General features: G+C 36.4%; 1 protein-coding gene across 4 annotated transcripts in view; it reads left to right on the plus strand.

Moving 5' to 3' along the window:
* Positions 1–20,156, plus strand: part of KLHL2 (kelch like family member 2) — a 123,611-nt gene extending 103,455 nt beyond the window's left edge. For 3 of the 4 annotated variants that reach the window (XM_079920730.1, XM_079920733.1, XM_079920732.1), the window contains 7 exons: positions 4,788–4,905; positions 12,264–12,461; positions 12,832–12,933; positions 14,094–14,222; positions 14,856–14,996; positions 17,489–17,632; positions 19,044–20,156. In XM_079920730.1, the coding sequence (XP_079776856.1) occupies positions 4,788–4,905; positions 12,264–12,461; positions 12,832–12,933; positions 14,094–14,222; positions 14,856–14,996; positions 17,489–17,632; positions 19,044–19,072 (861 nt within the window). In that variant the 3' untranslated portion in view covers positions 19,073–20,156. The remainder of the gene's footprint in view (positions 1–4,787; positions 4,906–12,263; positions 12,462–12,831; positions 12,934–14,093; positions 14,223–14,855; positions 14,997–17,488; positions 17,633–19,043) is intronic. The other variant, XM_079920731.1, reaches the window with a different exon arrangement.
* Positions 20,157–21,039: the final 883 nt, after the last annotated feature.

The raw sequence follows: 21,039 nt of genomic DNA on the forward strand, positions 1-21,039 counted from the left end.
AGGCAACTGGTATTTGTCCCTTCTGAGTTTTTTTTAGCTCTTTACAAAGGTTTCTTTGTAAGCTACATGTTTGGATAGTAACTGAAAACCGACTAGTTTCACAGAATTGCTAAGAACTTAGGATGCTAGCTTGTTCCTTTTGTTCCTTCCTATTGTCTGTTGTGTACTATTTGATGGTTCACTCACACATCATACATAGTCATTTCAGTGTAGATTTTCCATATGTTTTCCCAGATCTCCAGTGTTCATGTAATTCCTCTGTGAAAGTTCATATTCTACCTTTATCTTTTTAGTTGAAGCCATTCATGTCTTACTGATTTAATTTTCCTTACGAATAACCCCTCATTTCTGTCTCTTTGTTTGCAATTCCTTCTGCTCTGTTTGCATCTTTACAGTACTAGGAGACCAGCACTTTAAGCACCATTTTGTGTATGGTCTAATCAGAATGACCCATAATATAATGCTTTTATTTATGTATTGATTTTTAGCTCTCATGTGTGTTTGGGGCAATGATGAATTAAGAAATAAGAATTAATCTGTTATCCACTGTTTTCTTATATCACCTTTAGTTATTACTTTACCTTTTCATTAAATTAAATCTTTTAAATTCTTTCATTTTTAATGCTTTTATTTAGTGTTTTTTCAATTTTATTTTTTTTTGGAGTCTACATTTTAATTGCTTCAAATCCATATTAGTAGTGTTTTTCTGTTTTGCCCAGTGTTAACAAGAGTTCTCAATTTAGAACCAACTGTATTTTGCCAATGTGCTACTCCCTCCTTTTTTCTAGATCATTAGTAAATATTTTAATTTAAAATGGACTTCAGTACTTTCCCTGGTGATACCTCATTAGAAATACCCACTTACCAACATAGTCCGTTTGTAGGAAGTTTCAGTCTATATGATTATGTTTATTATCTAAGCCAAAAAGTAAATAATTTGGCACATAACATCTATTGAGATTCAGGATCATATAGATTCAAATTTGGCATGCTTTTTTTTTTAACATCCCTCTGCGTGTTACTCATCGTTTCATAGGCTCCTGGAAGTTCAAATGCTTTTCTCAAAATATTCTAAATTTTTACTGAGAATTATTATCACTTAAAAAGTATTTACAAGGCACTCACTTCCTACCCTATTTTGAAAATTGGTATTTGCCGTTTTTAAATTTTCTGATCTCTCCTCAGTTCTCCAAGATTTTTCAAAAATAATTGTAAGTGGCTCAGTAAGTACATTAGCTAGTTCCCTTAACACCTTAGTATGCATGCCATCTGGGTCTGCTGATTTTATAAGTGTTCACATTTTCCAAATACCCTTTTACCTCCTTTTATAAGTAGCCGTCTCTATAAGTCTTCATTACTTCATATTTGTCCATATTATTTGGTGTCAGTTTTTGTTCTTACAAAAAAAATAGATTTATAAAAGTTGTTCGTAGGCTTAGCCCATTCGAATTATTATTTCTTTTATGCTGGTCTCTTTAACTTCCTTCTAAATAGCTTGTTTTATCTTTAATACTTTTTAAACATTTCATATTTATAAAAGATCTCTTCTTGCATGTTCCCTCTGCTGGCATCTTTAGCTTTGCTATCTTTAGCTATGCCTTAACCTTTAGAGTGAAAACTAATTCTCTTCTAATTTCTGTAATAAGCATGTCGCTTTTGAAAACATTCTAAAGAGTCTTTGGTAAAATCCTATCAAGTATTTTCTCTTATGTAGAGTTGTGATCATCTGTTCAGTTGACACTCTCCGGGCTTCTCTGGTTGTGGCTTTGGAGTGACCCTCCTAACTGTATTAAACTTGCGGTTTCTCAGTTCTTTAGCTCTGATTTTGTGGTGGGTATGCTGATCCATGAAGGTTCTCTTCTGTTCTCTCAGGGTGGCTGGGGAGGAGGGTTGCAGACCTGACAGGTAGCAGGGAGCTACTCAGCTCCTGATTTTGCATTTGCATAGTCTCTCCTCAAAGTTTATTTATCTGCACATGTTTTTGCAAAACTGCTTGTGTTGGACACGTTTTTCAGTAGCACTGTTTGTCATTTTAGAGTGGTTGTACTCAAGATTAATTCTAAATAGGTAGGTAAGAATGAGGCAAAGATTAATTTCTCTTGTGACATATCATAATCATGGTAAGACCTATGAGACAAAATGTGGTAGCAATGCTGGAATAATAGATAATGTTTCTACCATGACAGTGACTAATTAGGCTCTGATTCTGTGGACGCATACTAATTTGCATCAAAGATCTTTTTATATCTCAGATATTATTTTATATCTCAGATATTATTTATATGACGATATTTTGTATCGTCAGTAAACCGTCTTGGGATTGTGTAAGGCACTCTTGGATTTGGACAGTATAATGAAAAACTGTATATGTTTTGCTACTGTGCTTTGTTGTTAGCTTCTTTTTATCTTCGGAATCTGTATTTTTACAAATGCAATCTTATTATTTCTATATATTTATTTTTCTTTTTTTACCCAGGATATCTATTAAGATTTCCAGTTGGAAAATTATGAAACTTGGTATTTCAGGAGGCAAAACTAATATTTAATAGGTGAAGAAAATGAAAGAACAAAGTTTAATTGATCTACATTTCAGGATGGTCACTTGAATTTGTGTAACTCCCGACCCCTTGCCTTCCTTAAATACGTCACATTTAACTTTTCCATACAACTGTCTTCCCAGTTTTCTATTCCTTTGCATTAGCATAAACTAGTATGATGTTTCTCAGATCAGGCGTCACAAATAATTGGGGTGTCAGAGTCATGACACCTCTTTTGATGCTAGTAGCACAGTGGTTTTTATCACCGTCTCTTGATCTCATACAAATATCCCTGCTCTCCTGCTCTTGTCTTCCCATGATACATTCTTCCTTTCCCCATTATCTCTGATTCCTGGGGTTCCAAATCCTCACCCCATTTTACTTCTCTTGGGTGAGTAAAGAACAGATATTACTACCTTTCTGTATATTCGGTAGCACATATTCCCTTCCATCCTCATTTTGATCTACAAGAAGTGAACTATTGTGTGGAAATCACAAGATTCATAGTTGAGAATCATGAAATCTAATAAACCATATTGTTTCTCAAGGATTATTTGAAAAGTATTCCCTTTAGAGATTTTTTTAAACTGATCTTCATCAGAGATGTTAACCAAACCTCTTTCAACTGTTGTCTAACTGCCGGGCAGAGTTTAAAAGTTAAGCACAGGTAGGTCTTCTATAGACCTCTAGATACAGGATTGATCTTACTGTCTGTTTCACCTCTGTGATTTCATAACCTTGCCCCTCCCTTTTTTCCCTTTGGGATTAGGGGGGAAGGGTATTGCAGATTTTCTTTGTTAATTCTTCCTTTTATTTATTTGTATTCAACACTAGAGGAATGGCAGGTCAGAAAAAAAATTATATAACTGTGCTACATTCAGTCTTCTTTTTAAGACCTTTAAAATTCTTTATACTTTCCAGTAAATAAATTACTAAAATAGGCTTCTTTTCGGAAACAAGATTTATTCTGATTTCTGTGTACCCATCTTTCTATAGTTCCAAGTACAGGTAGGTCGTTGCTCAGTCAAGGTTGCAAACCTTCCCTTTTTGTATGCATGAGTCATTCCATCTTCTGTTTGTTTTCATTTTTTGTTTCTTTTGAACATCCGTTTTTCCTGTCATCTCACTTTTCCCTTGACAGGTCCTTGCCATTCTTTACAGTGTTACACACGTGACATCATTAACTTATACGTTCTTCTGAATTGACAGCTGTGTTTTCAGTGTTTCCGAAGAGTGCCCAGTGTGCCCACTTATACTCATTAAAAGACAAACACATTGATTGCTAAATCCCATCTATCTCTCAAGGTTCTACTCCCTCCAGGAAGCTTTCACTAAATTATGGCTATGTTTCATTTTCTGATCAGGAATAGCAATTAATGTCTATAACTAATCATAGCTTTCTGGTCACATATAATTGTATATAGTTCTTGAAGTACTTTAGAGTCTTGTCTCCTTAGTGATATCTAATAGCTCTTGGGGGTAGAGTCCCTGTCTTACATTTCTTATGTAGAACATCTTAGCACAGTTCTGATCAAATATGGAAGATAGGCACTTAATAGATAGTTGTTGGATTGAATTGAATTGAAGAAGTTTATGGACCTCACTTATTCTCAGTGCTGGACTGTGCTTCATTCATTCGTTATGATTTCTAGTATCTCCATTATCTGTCCTCTTGGTTGTTTTATTTGTGGAGCATCCAGGGAGGTCTCTTTACTTGACATCTGGGAATCTGTCTCTCTTGTGAACTCCAATTCAATTAGTTCTCCTTTTTCAATAGGTTTTTTTTTTTCCTTCTTCCATCTTTCTTTAATACCTTATTGTCCTTTTCATCTCACCTACCCACTAACATAAATTTCACTTCTGTCTGCTTTCCTAGATTGTGGAGATCTAATCCCTGGTCATTACAAAGCTGGGATCTAGTTTATAGCAAGCCCTATGACACTGCAGCCTTGCCAGTGCTGACTGCCTGCTGTTTTTGGCTTAAATACTGCTTTTGCTTGAAGGATCAGAAACTTAGTTTCTGATATCCTTATTTTTGACTAAATGTGCTAGAAAATAGAATTGTAGTTCTAACATACATGTGTCCCCTTTGTTGATGTTTATTAAATGTTGATGAGGTGGTTGTTTTCCCCCAGCTCCCCCTACCATCTTCATCCTAATATTCTCCATGTCATTGTCTTTGTAAGACATTTTAAATCCCTGAACATGCAGTAGTTGTTGGTTCAAGTGCCTCTACTTCTGCCCTTGCAGTTAATGGTGGTGGTTGGGGGCCAAGCACCAAAGGCTATCCGCAGTGTGGAATGCTATGACTTCAAAGAAGAACGATGGCACCAAGTAGCAGAATTGCCTTCCAGGAGATGTAGGGCAGGTAAGCATCATGCATTGCGGTCATTTCCCTATTGCTGGGTCATTGGGAGCTTCTCTCTCAGGTCTTATTTTATTAGCTAGAAGAATCTTTATTGGAAAAGCTTTGATTAAAATAAACATGTGATTACAGAGTGATTGAGGAGCCCGGTGCAACTCATAAGACATCGATGGGGATAGCTGCTCTGTCTTCAATTTACATATTCTTTATACTAGATTCTCTAGTATAAAGTGGAGTAGCTAGCAATTTGCTGGATATTTTCCTACTTACCTTTGCTGAAGTGTTGAGAATTCTTAAGGTTGGGACCCTTGGTTCTAAGAGATTCCTGACTTAGCTAATAAGCCACAGTTTCCTTCTTCCAAGCATTCATTTTACAAACATTTGTTGAAATAGACTTTATTTATCCAAAACTGTAATCAGAAGAGGCAGTTGCAAATTCTAAGGATTCTTCCTGTGACTCAAACCTGGATCCATAAATCATAGCTCCCATAGCGAATGAGTTCTAAGTGTAACAGAACATTTCTACCATGGTAGTCCTTTAACAGTATATCCTAGAAATTGTTACATAACAGCATAAAGTTAACCCATTCCTTTCGAGCTGTCTAGTATGTTGGACAGGGATCTGGATGTAGTATAATTTTTACTAGTTTTTAATTGAACATTAAAATTGTTTTTAATCTTATGTTATAAATAGTACTTCAATGAATTCCTTATACATATATTATTATGTATGTATGCTAATATATTTTAGTGGGATAAAACTCTAGAACTAGAATTAATGATTCAAAGAGTATGCAAGGAAGATATACCAATTATTACTTCCACTAACAGTAAAATATGAAGGTACAAATTTCCCTACATACCCTATAACACCTTATAATTAAATTGAGTTTTGCAATCTGGTAGGTGAAAAATGCTATCTCATTATCTACTTTGCACTTTTATTATGAGGAAAGTTAAACATCTTTCTGAATGGTCAGTTCATGATTCTTGCCATTTTTTTATTATACTATTTTATTGATTTAATACGTTAAGGGAAGTAGCCTTTTTGTCATTTGTGGTGTGAATGTTTATTTGTATTAATCTTTTATCTTCTGACTTTACTTGCATTATTTTTGTGTTATTTTGGCCATTTAACAATGTTACTTTTTATGAATTCCTGTACATCAGATTTTGTCCTTGGACTTAAAGATTTGTTTCTTGTTTAGAAAAGTGTTACTCACAAATTATTTGTGTGTGTGTAATTCCCTATTATTAATGTCTTATAAAACTGTGATGCAGTTATCAAAACTAAGAAATTAGCATTGGCATATTACTATTACTTAGGATGATATTCTCTGGGTCCACCCATGTTGCTGCAAATGGCAGTATTTCATTCTTTGTTATGGCTGAGTAATATTCCATTGTATATATAACACATCTTCTTAAACCAATCATCTGTTGATGGGCAGTTGGGTTGTTTTCATGTCTTGGCTATTGTATTGGGCTGGCCAAAAAGTTCGTACAGGTTTTCCCATAAGGTTACAGAAAAACCCAAACGAACTTTTTGGCCAACCCAATAAATAGTGCTACTCTGAACACTGAGGTGCATGTATCTTTTCAAATTATAGTTTTCATCCTTTCCCGATATGCCCAGGAGTGGGATTGCTGGATCATATCATAGTTATATTTTCAGTTTTTTTTAAGGAAACTCCATACCATTTTCCATACTGGCTGCACCAATTTACATTCCCACCAACAGCAGGGTTCCCTTTTCTTCACATCCTCTCCAGCATTTATTATTTGTAGACTTTTTGATGATAGCCATTCTGACCACTGTGAGGTGAGACCTCATTGTGGTTTTGATTTGCATTTCTCTAATAATTAGAGATGTTGAGCATCTTTTTCATGTGCCTGTTGACCATCTATATATCTTCTTTGGAGAAATGTCTATTTAGGTTTCTGCCTATTTCTTGATTGGGTTGTTTGGGGTTCTTTTTTGAATAGTATGAGCTATTTGTATATCTGGGTTATTAACCCCTTGTCAGTCACATCGTTTGCAAATATTTTCTCCATTCCGTAGGTTGTCTTTTATTTTGTTGATGGTTTCCTTTGCTGTGCAAAAGCTTTTAAGTTTGATTAGGTCCTATTGTTTATTTTTGCCTTTATTTCTTTTGCCTTGGGAAACTTCTCTAAGAAAATAATGCTATGATTTATTTCCAAGAATGTTTCACCTATGTTCTCTCCTAGGAGTTTTATGGTATCATGTCTTACATTTAAGTCTTTAAACCATTTTATGTTTACTTTTATATATAGTGTGAGGGAATGTTCTAATTTCATTGATTTACATGCAGCTGTCCAACTTTCCCAACACTATTTGTTGAAGAGACTGTCTTTTCTCCATTATATAGTTTTGTCTCCTTTGTCGTGGATTAATTGACCGTAGGTGTGTGGGTTTATTTCTGGGCTCTCTGTTCACTTCCATTTATCTATATGTCTGTTTTTGTGCCAATACCATGCTGCTTTGATTACTGTAGCTTTGTAGTAGTGTCTAAGTCTGGAAGAGTTATGCCTCCAGCTTTGTTCTTTTTCCTCAGGATTTCTTTGTCATTTCTGGGTCTTTTGTGCTTCCATATAAGTTTTAGTATTATTTGTTCTAGTTCTTTGAAAAATATCATGGATATTCTGATAAGGATTGCATTTAATCTGTAAATCGTATGGTCATTTTAACCATATTAATTTTTCCAAGAGCATGAGATTTCTTTCCAGTTCTTTGAATTATCTTCAGCTTCCTTTATCATTGTTTTATAGTTTTCAGTGTATAGGTCTTTCATCTCCTTGGTTGAGTTTATTCTTAGGTTGTTGGGATTTTAAATGGGATTTTTTTTTTTTTTTACTTTCTCTTTCTGATATTTTGTTGTTGTGTAAAGGAATGCAACAGATTTCTGTATATTAATCTTGTATCCTGCCACCACGCTGAATTTATTAGTTCTAATACTTTTCGTGTGGAGTCTTTAGGGTTCTCTATATAGCGTGTCACGTCATCTGCAAATAGTGACAGTTTTACCTCTTCACTTCCATTTGGATACATTTTATTTCTCTTTCTTGTCTGATTTCTGTGGCTAGGACTTCCAATAAAATATTGAATAGAAGTGGTAATAGTGGACATCCTTGTCCTGTTCCTGAATTTAGCGGGAAGTTTTTCAGCTTTTCGCCGTTGAGTATTATGTTGGCTGTGGCTTTGTCATAAATGGCTTTTATTATGTTGAGATATGTTCCCTTTATACCCACTTTGGTGAGAGTTTTCGTCATGAGTGGATGTTGAATTTTATCAAATGCTTATTCTGTGTCTATTGATATGATCATGTGTTTTTTTTCTTTTCTTTTGTTAAGGTGGTGTATTATAGTGATTGATTTGCGTATGTTGAACCACCCTTTTTACCCTGGAATGAATCCAGCTTGATCATGAGATATGATCCTTTCTCTGTATTGTTGGATTTGGTTTGCTAATATTTTGTTGAAGAATTTTGCATCTATATTCTTCAGAGATATTGGCCTGTAATTTTCTTTTTCTGTAGTGTCTTTGTTTGGTTTTGGTATCAGGATGATGGTGCCCTCATACAATGACTTTAGAAGTGTTCCTTAGTCTGTAATTTTTTGGAATAGTTTGAGAAGGATAGGTAAGCTGTATGTTCCTGGCCTTTTGTTTGCAGGGAGTTGTTTTCATTACAGATTATATTTCACTTCTAATAATCAGTCTGTTCAAATTATCTGTTCCTTCTTGACTCAGTTTTGGCCGGTTATATGTTTCTTGAAACTTTTCCATTTCTTCTAGGAGGTCCAATTTGTCATTATATAACTGTTCACAGTATTCTCTTCTGATTTTTTGTATTTCTGTGGTGGTTATTTCTCCTCTTTCATTTCTTATTTTGTTTATTTGGATCCGCTCTCTTTTCTTCTTGGTGAGCCTAGCTAGAGGTCTGTCAGTTTTGTTTATCTTTTCTAAAAACCAGCTCTTGGTTTTATTGATCTTTCCTGTTGTTTTTTTGATCTTCATTTTCTTTACTTCCTCTTTTATCCTTATTATTTTTCCTTCTGCTGACCTCGGTTTTGTTTGTTCTTGTTCTGATTCTTTTAGGTGGTAGGTTAGGTTGTTTATTTGAGTTTTTTTCTTGAGGAAGGCCTGTGTGGCTATGACCTTCTCTCTTAGAACTGCTTTTGCTGCATCCCATAGTTTTTGTAAGGTTGTGTTTTTCATTGTCATTTGTCTCAAAGCATTTTCTGATTTCTTATTTGATTGCATCAGTGACCATTGGTTTTTTAGTAGCATGTTGTTTAGTCTCCATGTGTTCAGTTTTTTCCCATTTTTCTTTTTGTGGTTGATTTCTAGTTTTATACTGTTGTGGAAGGAAAGGATGCTTGAAATAATTTCTATCCTCTTAAATTTGTTGAGGCTTGTTTTTTGACCTAGTATCTCTTTTGCCATTTTAATTATGAAATGTGTTGGTGTGGGTGTGATTGGGTTCATCTTGTTTGGGACCCTCTGTGCTTCCTCTACCTGGATATGTTTCCTTCTTAAGTTTGGGAGGTTTTCAGACGTAATTTCTTCAAATACATTTTTGAGCCCTTTTTCTCTTTCTGCAACCCGCCTATTTTGCATAGGTATGCTTTATGTTATCCCATAGATCTTGTATGTTACTTTGGGGTTTTTTTGTTTGTTTGTTTTTTTCATTTGTCTTTCTGTCTGCTGCTCTGATTGGATGATTTCCATCATTCTGTCTTCCAGATCACTTATTCGTTCTTCTGCATTATTTAGTCTACAATTCATTGCCTCTGGATTTGTTTTTATCTCTGCAGTTGAGTTGTCTAGTTTTGACTGGTTCATTTTATAGTTTCTAGTTCCTTGTTATAGTGATCTGCATTTCTATCAATAATCTTTAATCCCTTCAGCATCTTTATTACCTCCTTTTTGAACTATAAGTCTGGTAGATAGGAGAGGTCTGTTTCATTATTTGTTCTTTCAGGGGATTTCTCTTGTTCTTTTAATTGGGAGTAGTTCCCCTGCTTTCTTATTTTACTTGACTTCGTCTGTCTCTATGAATTTAGGAGAAACAGTTGTCTATTGTGGTCTGAAAGGGCTGTTTTTATGTGGGAGCATCCCTGTATAGACTGTGTAAGTCCAGTATTTTTTGGTGCAAGGGCTGTATGCCAACCATATCTTTCCTCAGAGTGTGCTGGCCATTATCCCCTTGATAAGGGGGCGTGATTGGAGTTGTGGTGTCTAGAGCCTGCCCTGAATATTGGGCACAGCCTCCTCTTTTCTCTGTGGATGTCACAGCCTTGTCAGGGGCAAGGTCTGCTCCCCATTTGTTTGAGTAGAAACCCTGAGTCTCAGATTTGATATGGCTCCATTGCCCTTGCTCTGTTGCAAAGGAGGTGAAGTGAAGCAAGTGAGGCCCATGTGGTCACAGTGAACCTATGCACCGCCTCTGCAGTCATCTGCAGTTCTGCCCAGAAGCAGCCCAAGGTCGTGTCCCTTTCTCCACTGTGTTTGTCCCAGATCTAGTGCTAGGCTATGGTGTGTGGTGTGGAGTGGGCTGGTGCTGGGGGCTGGGGTGCTGTGGCTGCAGGAGTCAAGGTGGTTGTGCTGCCACCTGGGACCTGGGCTGCCTCTGTGGCAGGCCTCTCCCAGGACCTATCTGCACTAGATCTGGCTCCAAGCTTCAGTGTGAGCTGGGCAGAACTAGAGTGCTCCAGACAGAAAAGGAACCCCTGTATACTCCTCCCAAGGGGCTGCCCACCCAAAACATGCATTTCTGTGGTGTGACCCAGTGTGTGCACCAACAATGTCCACTGGATCTGGACCCTCCCCCATGGTGTGAATGCTGACAGTGGGCTCTGAGGTTTGATAAGGCCATACCCCAGGCCGTCCAAGCTGTCTCCATGCAGGTAGACAGAGTCCTCTTCCTGGGCCCGTCTGCCCAAGACTCAGCATCTAGCCGCTGTGCATACTAGCATCCCTGCCCATCATGCATTTCAGACTGGGAAGCGTGGTGAGGTTACAGCTATCAGCTCTGCTCTGATTGCTAGTAAACCAGCACCCACACACTCCTTGAGAGCAGAGACTAGGCCCCTCTGAGACAGGCTGGGACCTGGGACTTGGGACCCTTTACTGCAGTGCTTGCACCTGGACAAACATCTCCTTGAGCAACAGAATACAAAGAAACTCTAAGGGACTAAAAATAACTGTGCACATGTGTAGTCAGGGTAATTATGAATAATAAGGCCAAAACCCAGCTGCCGCTTCTGAAGTGCTAGGAGCAAAAGCAGGGTACTGGGCATGATCCCTGCACACACCACCACCAAGGGGTGGGCAGACCACCTAAACCACGCCTCCAGCCCGAGCCACCTATATGCCCCCACTCTCACCCCATTTAAGGAAACAGCTCCCCTCTCCTCAGGGAGCAAGAAAGGGAACCTGTTACTTGTTTTTGCTCCCTCGTGCTAAGCACAAGTCCCAATAAAGCCTTGCCTGAATTCCTCATCTGGCCTCTTACCAATTTCTGTTGCTTGAAGAGTCCAAGAACCCAGGTCTGTAACACCTCCAGTCCCTCTGTCTGTCCTGGCAGACTTCGTAGCAGGCAGAGGGGCTCCCCAGGGCGAGGTCCTGCCTGTGTGGACCTTCCCTCCTTCACAGATCCCTCCCAGGGGTGCCAGTCCTGTTCTGAATGCCTTTTTCCCCCCATCCTGCTGGGTTACGTGGAGATCTTTCTTGCAGCTTTGGTTGTAAAAGAGATCTTCTGCCAGTTTCCAGTTGGTTTTCTGTGAGAATTGTTCCATATGTAGATTGTATGTTTGATGCGTTTGTGGGTGAGGTGAGCTCCATGTCCTCCTACTCTGCCATCTTGATCCTCCCTTGTTATATTGCATTTAGTTGTCATGTTTTGTTAGTCTCTTCTGATCTGTGACAGTTCCGTAGTCTTTCCTTATCTTTCATGCCCTTGATTCTTTTGAAGAGCACTTGGTCTGGTATTTTTGAGTAGAAGGTCCAAAATTGAAAGCCATGGGAGATGTGTACAGGTTCAAGTAGTTGGAAAATATTGGCTCATTGTTTACGACTGTAAGTAAGTCTTTGAAGAAGCCAAGAGTCAAAATAGTACCTCAGCCCATGCCATTGCATTTTTCAGTAGTAGTAAGGAGCACAGTCTATTCATTCTATATTCTCGCTAATGAATAGCGTTTCTTAGGACCTATTCAGCCAGGCTTCTCCTGAGGGGGACTTCTGTTCTGACAACAGCTGTAGACTGTTTGGAATGCAGTCTTTAGATGTTGGTAGCAGTTGGGTTGCACATGCATCATTAACTGCTGTATTTCTTTTTCAGGGATGGTCTACATGGCTGGACTCGTTTTTGCTGTCGGTGGCTTTAATGGCTCCTTAAGGGTCCGCACTGTGGATTCCTATGACCCCGTGAAAGATCAGTGGACCAGTGTTGCTAACATGCGAGACCGGAGAAGCACCCTGGGGGCTGCTGTGTTGAACGGACTGTTATATGCCGTAGGAGGCTTTGACGGGAGTACAGGCAATTTTCTTTTATCTTTCCTTCATTAGTTAGAATTAACATAGCGATCACATTTATGGAACAAGGCCTAGCAAAATTAGGAGGCATTTGAATGTTTTAACAGGTATTGTGAAGATAAGTTTAAAATTTCCATCCAGAATTCCTTTAAATGATGTTAAGAGTGCTCAGTATGTAAATTTTCTTTCTCATGCTTCAGTGTCAGTCATCTTCCCAAGTTTAAAAAGCCAGTAAATGTCAGTAGCTTGCGTAGGAGCTCGCTCTTCCTCTTCGTCACATAATTGGATTTTGGCCCACTTTAATGCAGCTGAAGTATTTCCCCTACTAATACATATAAGGAACCTGAGGTGCAGTGCATTGTGCTTTATTACAGGGCTGTCCTCGGTGGAGGCTTACAACATCAAGTCTAACGAGTGGTTCCACGTGGCCCCCATGAACACGAGGAGGAGCAGCGTGGGTGTTGCCGTAGTTGGAGGTGGGTCGGCTTCCCGGTGGTTGTGAGTGGTTCTTCCTGTAACCCGGACTCTGGTTTTCTAAATGGGCAACCAAAGGGCCATTTAAAAGGGAAATAGTGGCTATTGGAAAATGCTAGTTATCCCTTTTTAAAATAAGGCACGCCTGCCCTCTGGTCCCCCTCCCTCTCTCTCTGTCCCCCTCCTCCCTCTCTCTGTGTCACCTGTGTAATATAACTAACTGACTTTAATACAGTCATCTGGGGAACAAACCAGATGGCATGAATATGAAATTTTACATCTGGAGAAGGGCTGTTTAACATTTAAGGGATGGGTTGCCACAGTTATTTATTTATATCCTACTTTGTCCCCCAAAAGAGTTTAATTAGTATGATTTTTTTTTTACTTGGTTGGGTGAATCTGTGGGTTCCCACCCCCTCCCCATGGTGGGTATAATCCTCTGCACCAACTTTTCTTTTACCAGCTTTACTGAGATAGAATTCACATACCATACAATTCATGCATTTAAAGTATAAAATCCAGTGTGCATCTGTCATAACAATTCATTTTAGAACATTTTTATTACTCCCACAAAGCAGTCCTACTCCCCTTGGCTATCATCCCCATCCTCCCAGCCCTCAGCAAACACTATCTACTTTTTTGTCTCTCTATAATTTTCCACTTACAGACATTTCATATTAATGAAATCATACATTGCAGTATGTGGTCCTTTGTGACTGGCTTCTTTGACTTGGCATAATGTTCAAGGTTTGTTCATGCTATAGCATTTTACCAGTACTTCTTTTTATTGCCAAATAATATTCCATTGTATACTGGTACTGACTCTTGATTCAACTTTTTTTTCAATTTACTAAGATAACTTTGATATTTAATTTGGTTTTCCAGGATGTTCACTTACCAAATAGTGTTTATCCAAAGGTATACTGAGTGTACTTTCTTGTTCTATCAGATTATTGATGAAAGTGTTAAATTAATATCATATATATTCTGCAGATCTTAATAATATGATTTGGTAAGTCCACCTATCACCATTAGGCAAGATTTTAAATAGTTCCTAATACTTTAAAGGTAAACTCTGCTACCAAGGAGGAAAATATATTATTTCCTGACTTGAAAAAATAGCTTTTTATGAATTTGGCTTTCTCTGTGATTCCATGTTTAGGTCTGCTTTATGCTGTCGGGGGTTATGATGGAGCTTCACGTCAGTGTCTCAGCACAGTAGAATGCTACAGCGCCACAGCAAACGAGTGGACCTATATAGCAGAAATGAGTACCAGACGGAGTGGAGCAGGTGAATAAGAACCTCATTTAGTAATTGAAGCATGGAAATGATGGAAAAGAATTAAACAAGTGAAATGATGGCATCTCTTTATATTATCAGAAAATATATGCTGATTCTAGTGACACTTAAAATGTCTTTTGCATTATGCAGGTAGAGTTGGTAGGTAGCTGCACTTAAATTTCACTTTGTAAAATTTCTAAAGTGTTATATTAAAGGCTTCTGTTTTGTTTAATTATTTATATTGTTTGGCATTACTTTTAGGTTTTTGTTTCTAGTGCTTATTGGAGAACTTGCTTAATAATCAACTCCATATCCATTGCTTACAGATTTTATGCTCTAATATTGGTTTGCTTTTATCACGAAAGTTGTTTTCAAAAGATTCGTGTAAAGGACTTCCCTCTCTGTGTTTCACCTCCATATTATTTTTATTGTATTTGACATGCTTTTTTAGAACAATAGTTCTGAGATTCTCATTTGTAATTCTATTTGTTTCTACTTCTTAGGCTGTATGCTTTAATATTGACTTTTAATATGAATAATCATTTCAGAAGTTTTATTTACAAGTCATTTGAAGAAACCCTAATATATTATAATTTCTTGTCCCTTTTACTCTACTATTGTTTGGTTCTTTGTGTTTTACAGGTGTTGGTGTGCTAAACAACTTACTATATGCTGTCGGGGGTCATGATGGCCCTTTAGTACGAAAAAGTGTTGAAGTGTATGATCCCGCCACCAACACATGGAGACAGGTTGCAGATATGAACATGTGTAGAAGAAATGCAGGTATCTATCTAGTTTATGATTACAAAATTTATACTGAATTGTATTCAGAGTATCACTGTGTATTTCCATTGTTTTTTTACTGATCTGAGTTCCCTAATAGACTTGCTCTTTAAAGGCAGAAACGTTTGTAATAATCCTATATAGTGAATGCCTAGTATAGTGTCTGGACATAACAGGTTGATGTGATCCTTCTGTTAACTTATAATATCTGTCAAAGTTTACTTTTTGGTGATGAATGTAGAGACTTAATTAGAGGAAGAACCCTCTTTATTTGATACTTGAATTCATTCATTCTTACCACAGACATATTTGAGTGTCTACCTGTATCACATTCTGAAGCCCAGTTCTCAGGGAATTTAGTCTAGTTGAGTAAATATTTATACCAGATAAAAAAGCTAGTTGTTTATCTGAATCTGGAGGGGAAGCCTGAAGAAGCAACCTCATTTTAATACAGTTCAGGGTTTCTAGAAAATGGAAAAGCTAAAATAACAACAACAATAATTTTAAGAAAGCTGAGGTCTTCAAGATCTCTTTAAGTAGGTACAGAACTACCTACTTAAAAAGAAGATCTGTAGAAGGGAAATAGGAATGGAAAATAGATTCAGGGTACCTGGGTAGTCTTTTTGGGAAATTCTCATTTTCTTAAAAATGCCATTGTCTTCATGCCAATTCCCATAATCCAAAATAAGTTCCTGATGATTCTCAAACTCACTGTATACCACTGGATGATGTTGCAAGATGCACCCTCCATCCCCCCAGAAATATTCTTCTTAATTTCTCTTTAATTTAAATGTGATCACTAAGGGAGATAAGTATATGGGACTGCAAGAACTTGCTCAACAGAGCAAAATATAAAATTAATTTACTTGACCTTTTACCTCATCCAACTGGTACAACTGGTACTTGGTGAAGTACTAAAACTCTCTTAGCTATGGATAGTCCAGAACTATTAATAGTAAGACCCACAGATCTGGGGCCCAGCACATATGAAGTTAGAAAAGCATACATGCATGTGCTTCCTGGATTAGGAAATTTATTTGCAATTTGAACTTTTGTTATTATTTTCCTAAAGATTATTCTAGTCTTATTTTTTCTCTACCCTTGTTTTATTGTTTTCAAATCAAAATTAGCCATTTCTTCTAGCCAGAAGAATAAGGAGATACTTTGTGTATGTAGAGCTATTGTCATCCTGCTCTTGCTTTTCAGGTATTTGAACTACTTTAAAATGATATGAGTTTGCTTCCTGTCGAGAGACTATCATAGTAGCACAACAGAGTTTGAGTAAAGGGGATCCACTCCATTTGCACAGAAGACACTATTGCTTTTAAATGCTGTGTAGAGATTTGGGCTCATTATTTTGTTACGTTAAAAATCTACAAGCACCTATTAATTGTGTTAGCAAAACTGTCTGTAAAGAGACCAGTGTGCGGGCAGCACCCTTCTGGATGTTTTGATGCCCTGTAGTACCAGTTCATAAAAGCTCTGAGTCGTGTTTAAAATTATTAAATATGCTTTTAAAAAATAAATTGAAATAAAGAGCTTTTAAAATGTGTTTATCTTTTCACTCAGCAGTTTTCTTTGTAAACATTTATATTAAGAAAATTATTGCAGAAGTATGCAAAATGTGCAAGAGATCCTTGTTCATTGTAACATTATTGATAAGAGCAAAAAAGCTGAAAATAAGTTAAAATCCATCAGTAAAAGACAAATTATGGTATTATCATACATGGAATACTATGCAGCCATTAAAAATTATGTAGATCTGTATTTATTAACTTGGGGAAATGTCCAAGGTATATATTGTTTGGTGGGAGTGAGTAAAAAGTAGCATGTGTAGTATGAGCTACTTTGGGGTTAAAAAAAAAGGAGTGTCTGAGTATATACATGTAGAAAAGAGCCAGAATTTCGATGATCAGGATTCTAAGCGGTATAGGATTAGTGGTGGACTTTATACTTTTCTAGATGTTTTGAATTTTGCAAAAATCCAAAAAATATTTTATTCTCATAATAATTAAATAAATAATACTGTTTTCCCTTTTAAAGGAGATAAAATAGTTGACCAGTCAGTATAATAATTAAAATTCAGAATCATTTTTACTTTCTACTAATATATATATTTATTTTTCCTTTTTCCTTAGGATTTCCTTAGAAGCTGACTTTGGGAGAGTTCTTTGACTTTTAATTTTCTATTGTTTTTAATAAAATGGGGATTAAAATAGTTTCTAACCTGTAAAGTAAGGTTATTGTGAAGGTTAAATGAAATAATGCATATATAAAGCATCTACTGCATAAGTAACATATGAGTAGGAGCTTACAGTTAGTATTAGATTCTCAGATATAAAGGAATTCTTTTCGGGTTCCCCCATCTTCTCTCTTTGCCTCTTTCCAGGAAGTACGTGTCTCTGGATCACCTCACCAGACACGTTCAGGGATACTTATATTCATCCAAATTTTTAAAATAATTGTTTTCTCTCTGTGTAATTTTTTTAAAGGAGTTTGTGCAGTTAACGGTCTGTTATATGTAGTTGGAGGGGATGATGGTTCCTGTAACTTGGCATCAGTAGAATATTATAACCCAACAACTGATAAATGGACAGTTGTGTCATCTTGTATGAGCACAGGGAGAAGTTATGCAGGTAATAATTGTTCAGTTTTCTTATAGTCTTCTATTATAATACGAAAGGATTACATCATTATGATTTTTACATTAAGAATGTTTTTCTCGGGGCTTCCCTGGTGGCACAGTGGTTGAGAGTCCGCCTGCCGATGCAGGGGACACGGGTTTGTGCCCCGGTCTGGGAAGATCCCACATGCCGCAGAGCGGCTGGGCCCATGAGCCATGGCCACTGAGCCTGCGCGTCCGGAGCCTGTGCTCCGTAACGGGAGAGGCCACAACAGTGAGAGGCCCGTGTACCGCAAAAAAAAAAAAAAGAATGTTTTTCTCCTGTATAAGAAGGAAGTCTTTTCTCAAAGTATATCTTATTTCTTATTCTCAAAATAATTAATATCAGATATGTATATTCTGAAATAAAGCACTAGTATCCTTTTGTCATTCTGTAGTCACTTGTATTCAAAATTACAAATCTTTCCAGTGTGGCATCATAAAATTTAATATGGCTACATCTGTATGCAGTGTCATGGAATTCACAATGTAGCAAGGCTTTAATTACTCGAATATCCAAAAGATATGAGCCCTATAACATCTCCCCTGGCAGGGCTCCATGTGATACTATTACAGTGAGGCTACAGAGTAATTTTCTTACTTAAGCACAGCACTGATTAAATTATAAAATATCAGTTTGGTCCATTCTCTTCGTAAGAGAAATGGTAATACTCTTTAATAAATATAATGCTGAGTCTTTAAAAGTATATGTTGCATGTAGTTTATTCTGATGATATTTATATTGCTTTAAATATTAGAATGTTTCAGTAACATTCTAATATAGATTTAATAGTGGGGAAAAAAGAAATTTATACCAATTAACCATCACTGTTACTTGTCATCTAAAACACCACCTAATACAACTATTGATATATAGAGTAGGATCCCAGGATAGCATTCCTCAAAATTACGTGAAATTTTTTAAAACGGCTTTATTGAGATATATCTGACATAGAATAAATAGCATATATTTAAAGTGTACAGTTTTATTAGTTTTGACATATGTATATAACCACAAAACCACCACAATCAAGGTAGTGAAAATATTCATCACTCTTAAAAGTCTGTTTGTGCCCCTTTGAGTATCAAGTGGATCTTAGTATTTCTTGAGTAAAATTATTTTCCCTTAATTGTAACTGTGAAGAGCAAAAGACGAGCTCTGGATTAAATAGTCTTATGTAGTTTTGGTCCCTAATTTTTAAACAAAGATTTCATTGTCATTTAGATTAAAATGATAGTAATACTAAAGTTTCTAAGAAAGAGATTTTGAAACATCATGATCTGTTCAGCCCCTCTTAAGTAATAATATAAAAACTTCAGTATTTTCTCAGAGATACAGAATGCTTCCTGTGACTTCTGTTTTATTTCTTCGTTTCTTTGTTCAGGGGTCACAGTTATTGATAAACCATTATGAGCCTGAAGGACATTTTCAGCACATTTACACATGAGAAGAAGCAGACTTCAACAAGTACTTCTGAAGTGACTGAGAGTCTAGCACTTCTCCACTTGTAGCTGCACTTTAAGTCTCCGCAGAAGATAAGATCATCTGCCTTTATAGGCCTCAGATATTGAAGATTATTTTTGGTAGATGCACCGTGTAAGCTTTTCTGCAGTGAGCAGCAGCTGACTGAATTTTAATAAGAAACTTGGACTGCAGTATTATTCTGTAGTCTTTGGACAATAGTTGCTTTCACAAAGACTAGTTACCAATCTTGAATGACTGGATTATTTTGTGAAGGGGGATAAATATGTGTTCTTGTAAAATTAAGTTTCATCTTTATTCCTTCTCCTGAAAATCTGTATACACAGGAACTGAAAATCTTTGAACAGGTATTAAACTGTGTAAGTATACAAACTAGTTGAGGGATAAAACTGTTTGCTTTTATAAAATATGTTTGATTACATGAGTATAATAAATTGTGTGCATATAAATGTGTGTCTATTTGCTTTCCTTTAAATATGTTTGAAAAGATGTTTGAAACTTGATTATACTATTTATAATTGGCACAGTACTTTGAATTATGCCAGTACTACATTGTAAAACAGAGTTGTATTTTTTGATATTTAACAATGCTTAACACTTTAAAATGCCACTTCTGAGGAATGAACTGGTGTAACACACTTGAATACATGTGTGATGCCAAACTTTTTAAAATAAAATATAAATTATGCTTATTTATTATTTTCTTTGGTTTAATCTTGGTCATGTTTTGGTGTGTATTTCAAATTTTTTTCTTAACAGTTTGGCATGAACATTACTGCAGGTTTTTGATGAATATAATGAATGTATGGAATTCAACTGAATTTGCATGGTCTTAAGAATTTTTTCTGTGTGTATAAATTTAGCTGCTATTAACAGAAAAGACAACTTTCTGTGAGTAGCCATCTGTGTTGATCAGATAGAATTTTTCTGAGATCTTCAATTAATCTTACTTTAAAAATGACCAAAATATGTCTTTCTTGAATTAACTTTGAATAAAAGTTTGTATATTATTTGATTCACATTGTCCTTGATTTTTATCTATTTAGTTTGCTACTAAGAAAGTTGCCTGTTCACTTTTTGTATTCTTTTATAAAATTTGCATTTTCTAACTTCATAAATCAATATTTAAAATTTGTTACCAAAGAAACCTACAAGGCAAGTCTGTTAAGTTCAACAACTGAAGTCATGGAAAACTGTTCTCCAAGAAGAAGCTACCTTAATAATCAAGGAAAAAGTCTCACAAGGATTGCTGAAATTTAAAGTTTTATATTCTTCTGTCCCTAATATGGGCAGGGCACAAGATAAAGATAAAACAAATAGCACTGGACCAAAAAGAAAGTCAAAGAAAAAATACCTACTTTAAAACAACTGAGAAATAAATTGTGGTTTTGATACCAAATAAAAGGAATTGAGGAAATGGGCATGGGGGAGTGGGGTGGACAGCTGAGGTGCTGGGACAGGAGGAGGAGGAGATGGAAGGGGGCGATGGGGTATAGTGGCTGTTTCTCAGAAATTTAAAAGGTAGGCATGAGCTCTTGCGAGAACAGTCAATAATCAAGAGGAAAGAATTATACCTGTGATAAAATTTGTTTAGTTAATATAGAGTATTCACATTTAAACATAGAACCACATTTATTACCAACTTAGTTGAATTTTCCGTTTTAAGTGGAAATATGAAGACTTGAATCAGAAAAAGAAAAAGCCTGTGTTCACCTTATGAAAACATGAATTTCTGCATTAGTGTGGCTCCAAGCACATCCATTGTCAACAAACATGTTGAGGATCTAATGAACTCGGAGCAATGCTAGCTGCTTCTGACAGTGGCACCAAGAAAAGTGTGTCATTACGTTTCCTGATCACTTCCAAACACTAATTTTCCATGAAACGCTCCATGAATC

The sequence above is a fragment of the Stenella coeruleoalba genome, assembly GCF_951394435.1.
Source record: "Stenella coeruleoalba genome assembly, chromosome: 4".
Taxonomy (NCBI): domain Eukaryota; kingdom Metazoa; phylum Chordata; class Mammalia; order Artiodactyla; family Delphinidae; genus Stenella; species Stenella coeruleoalba.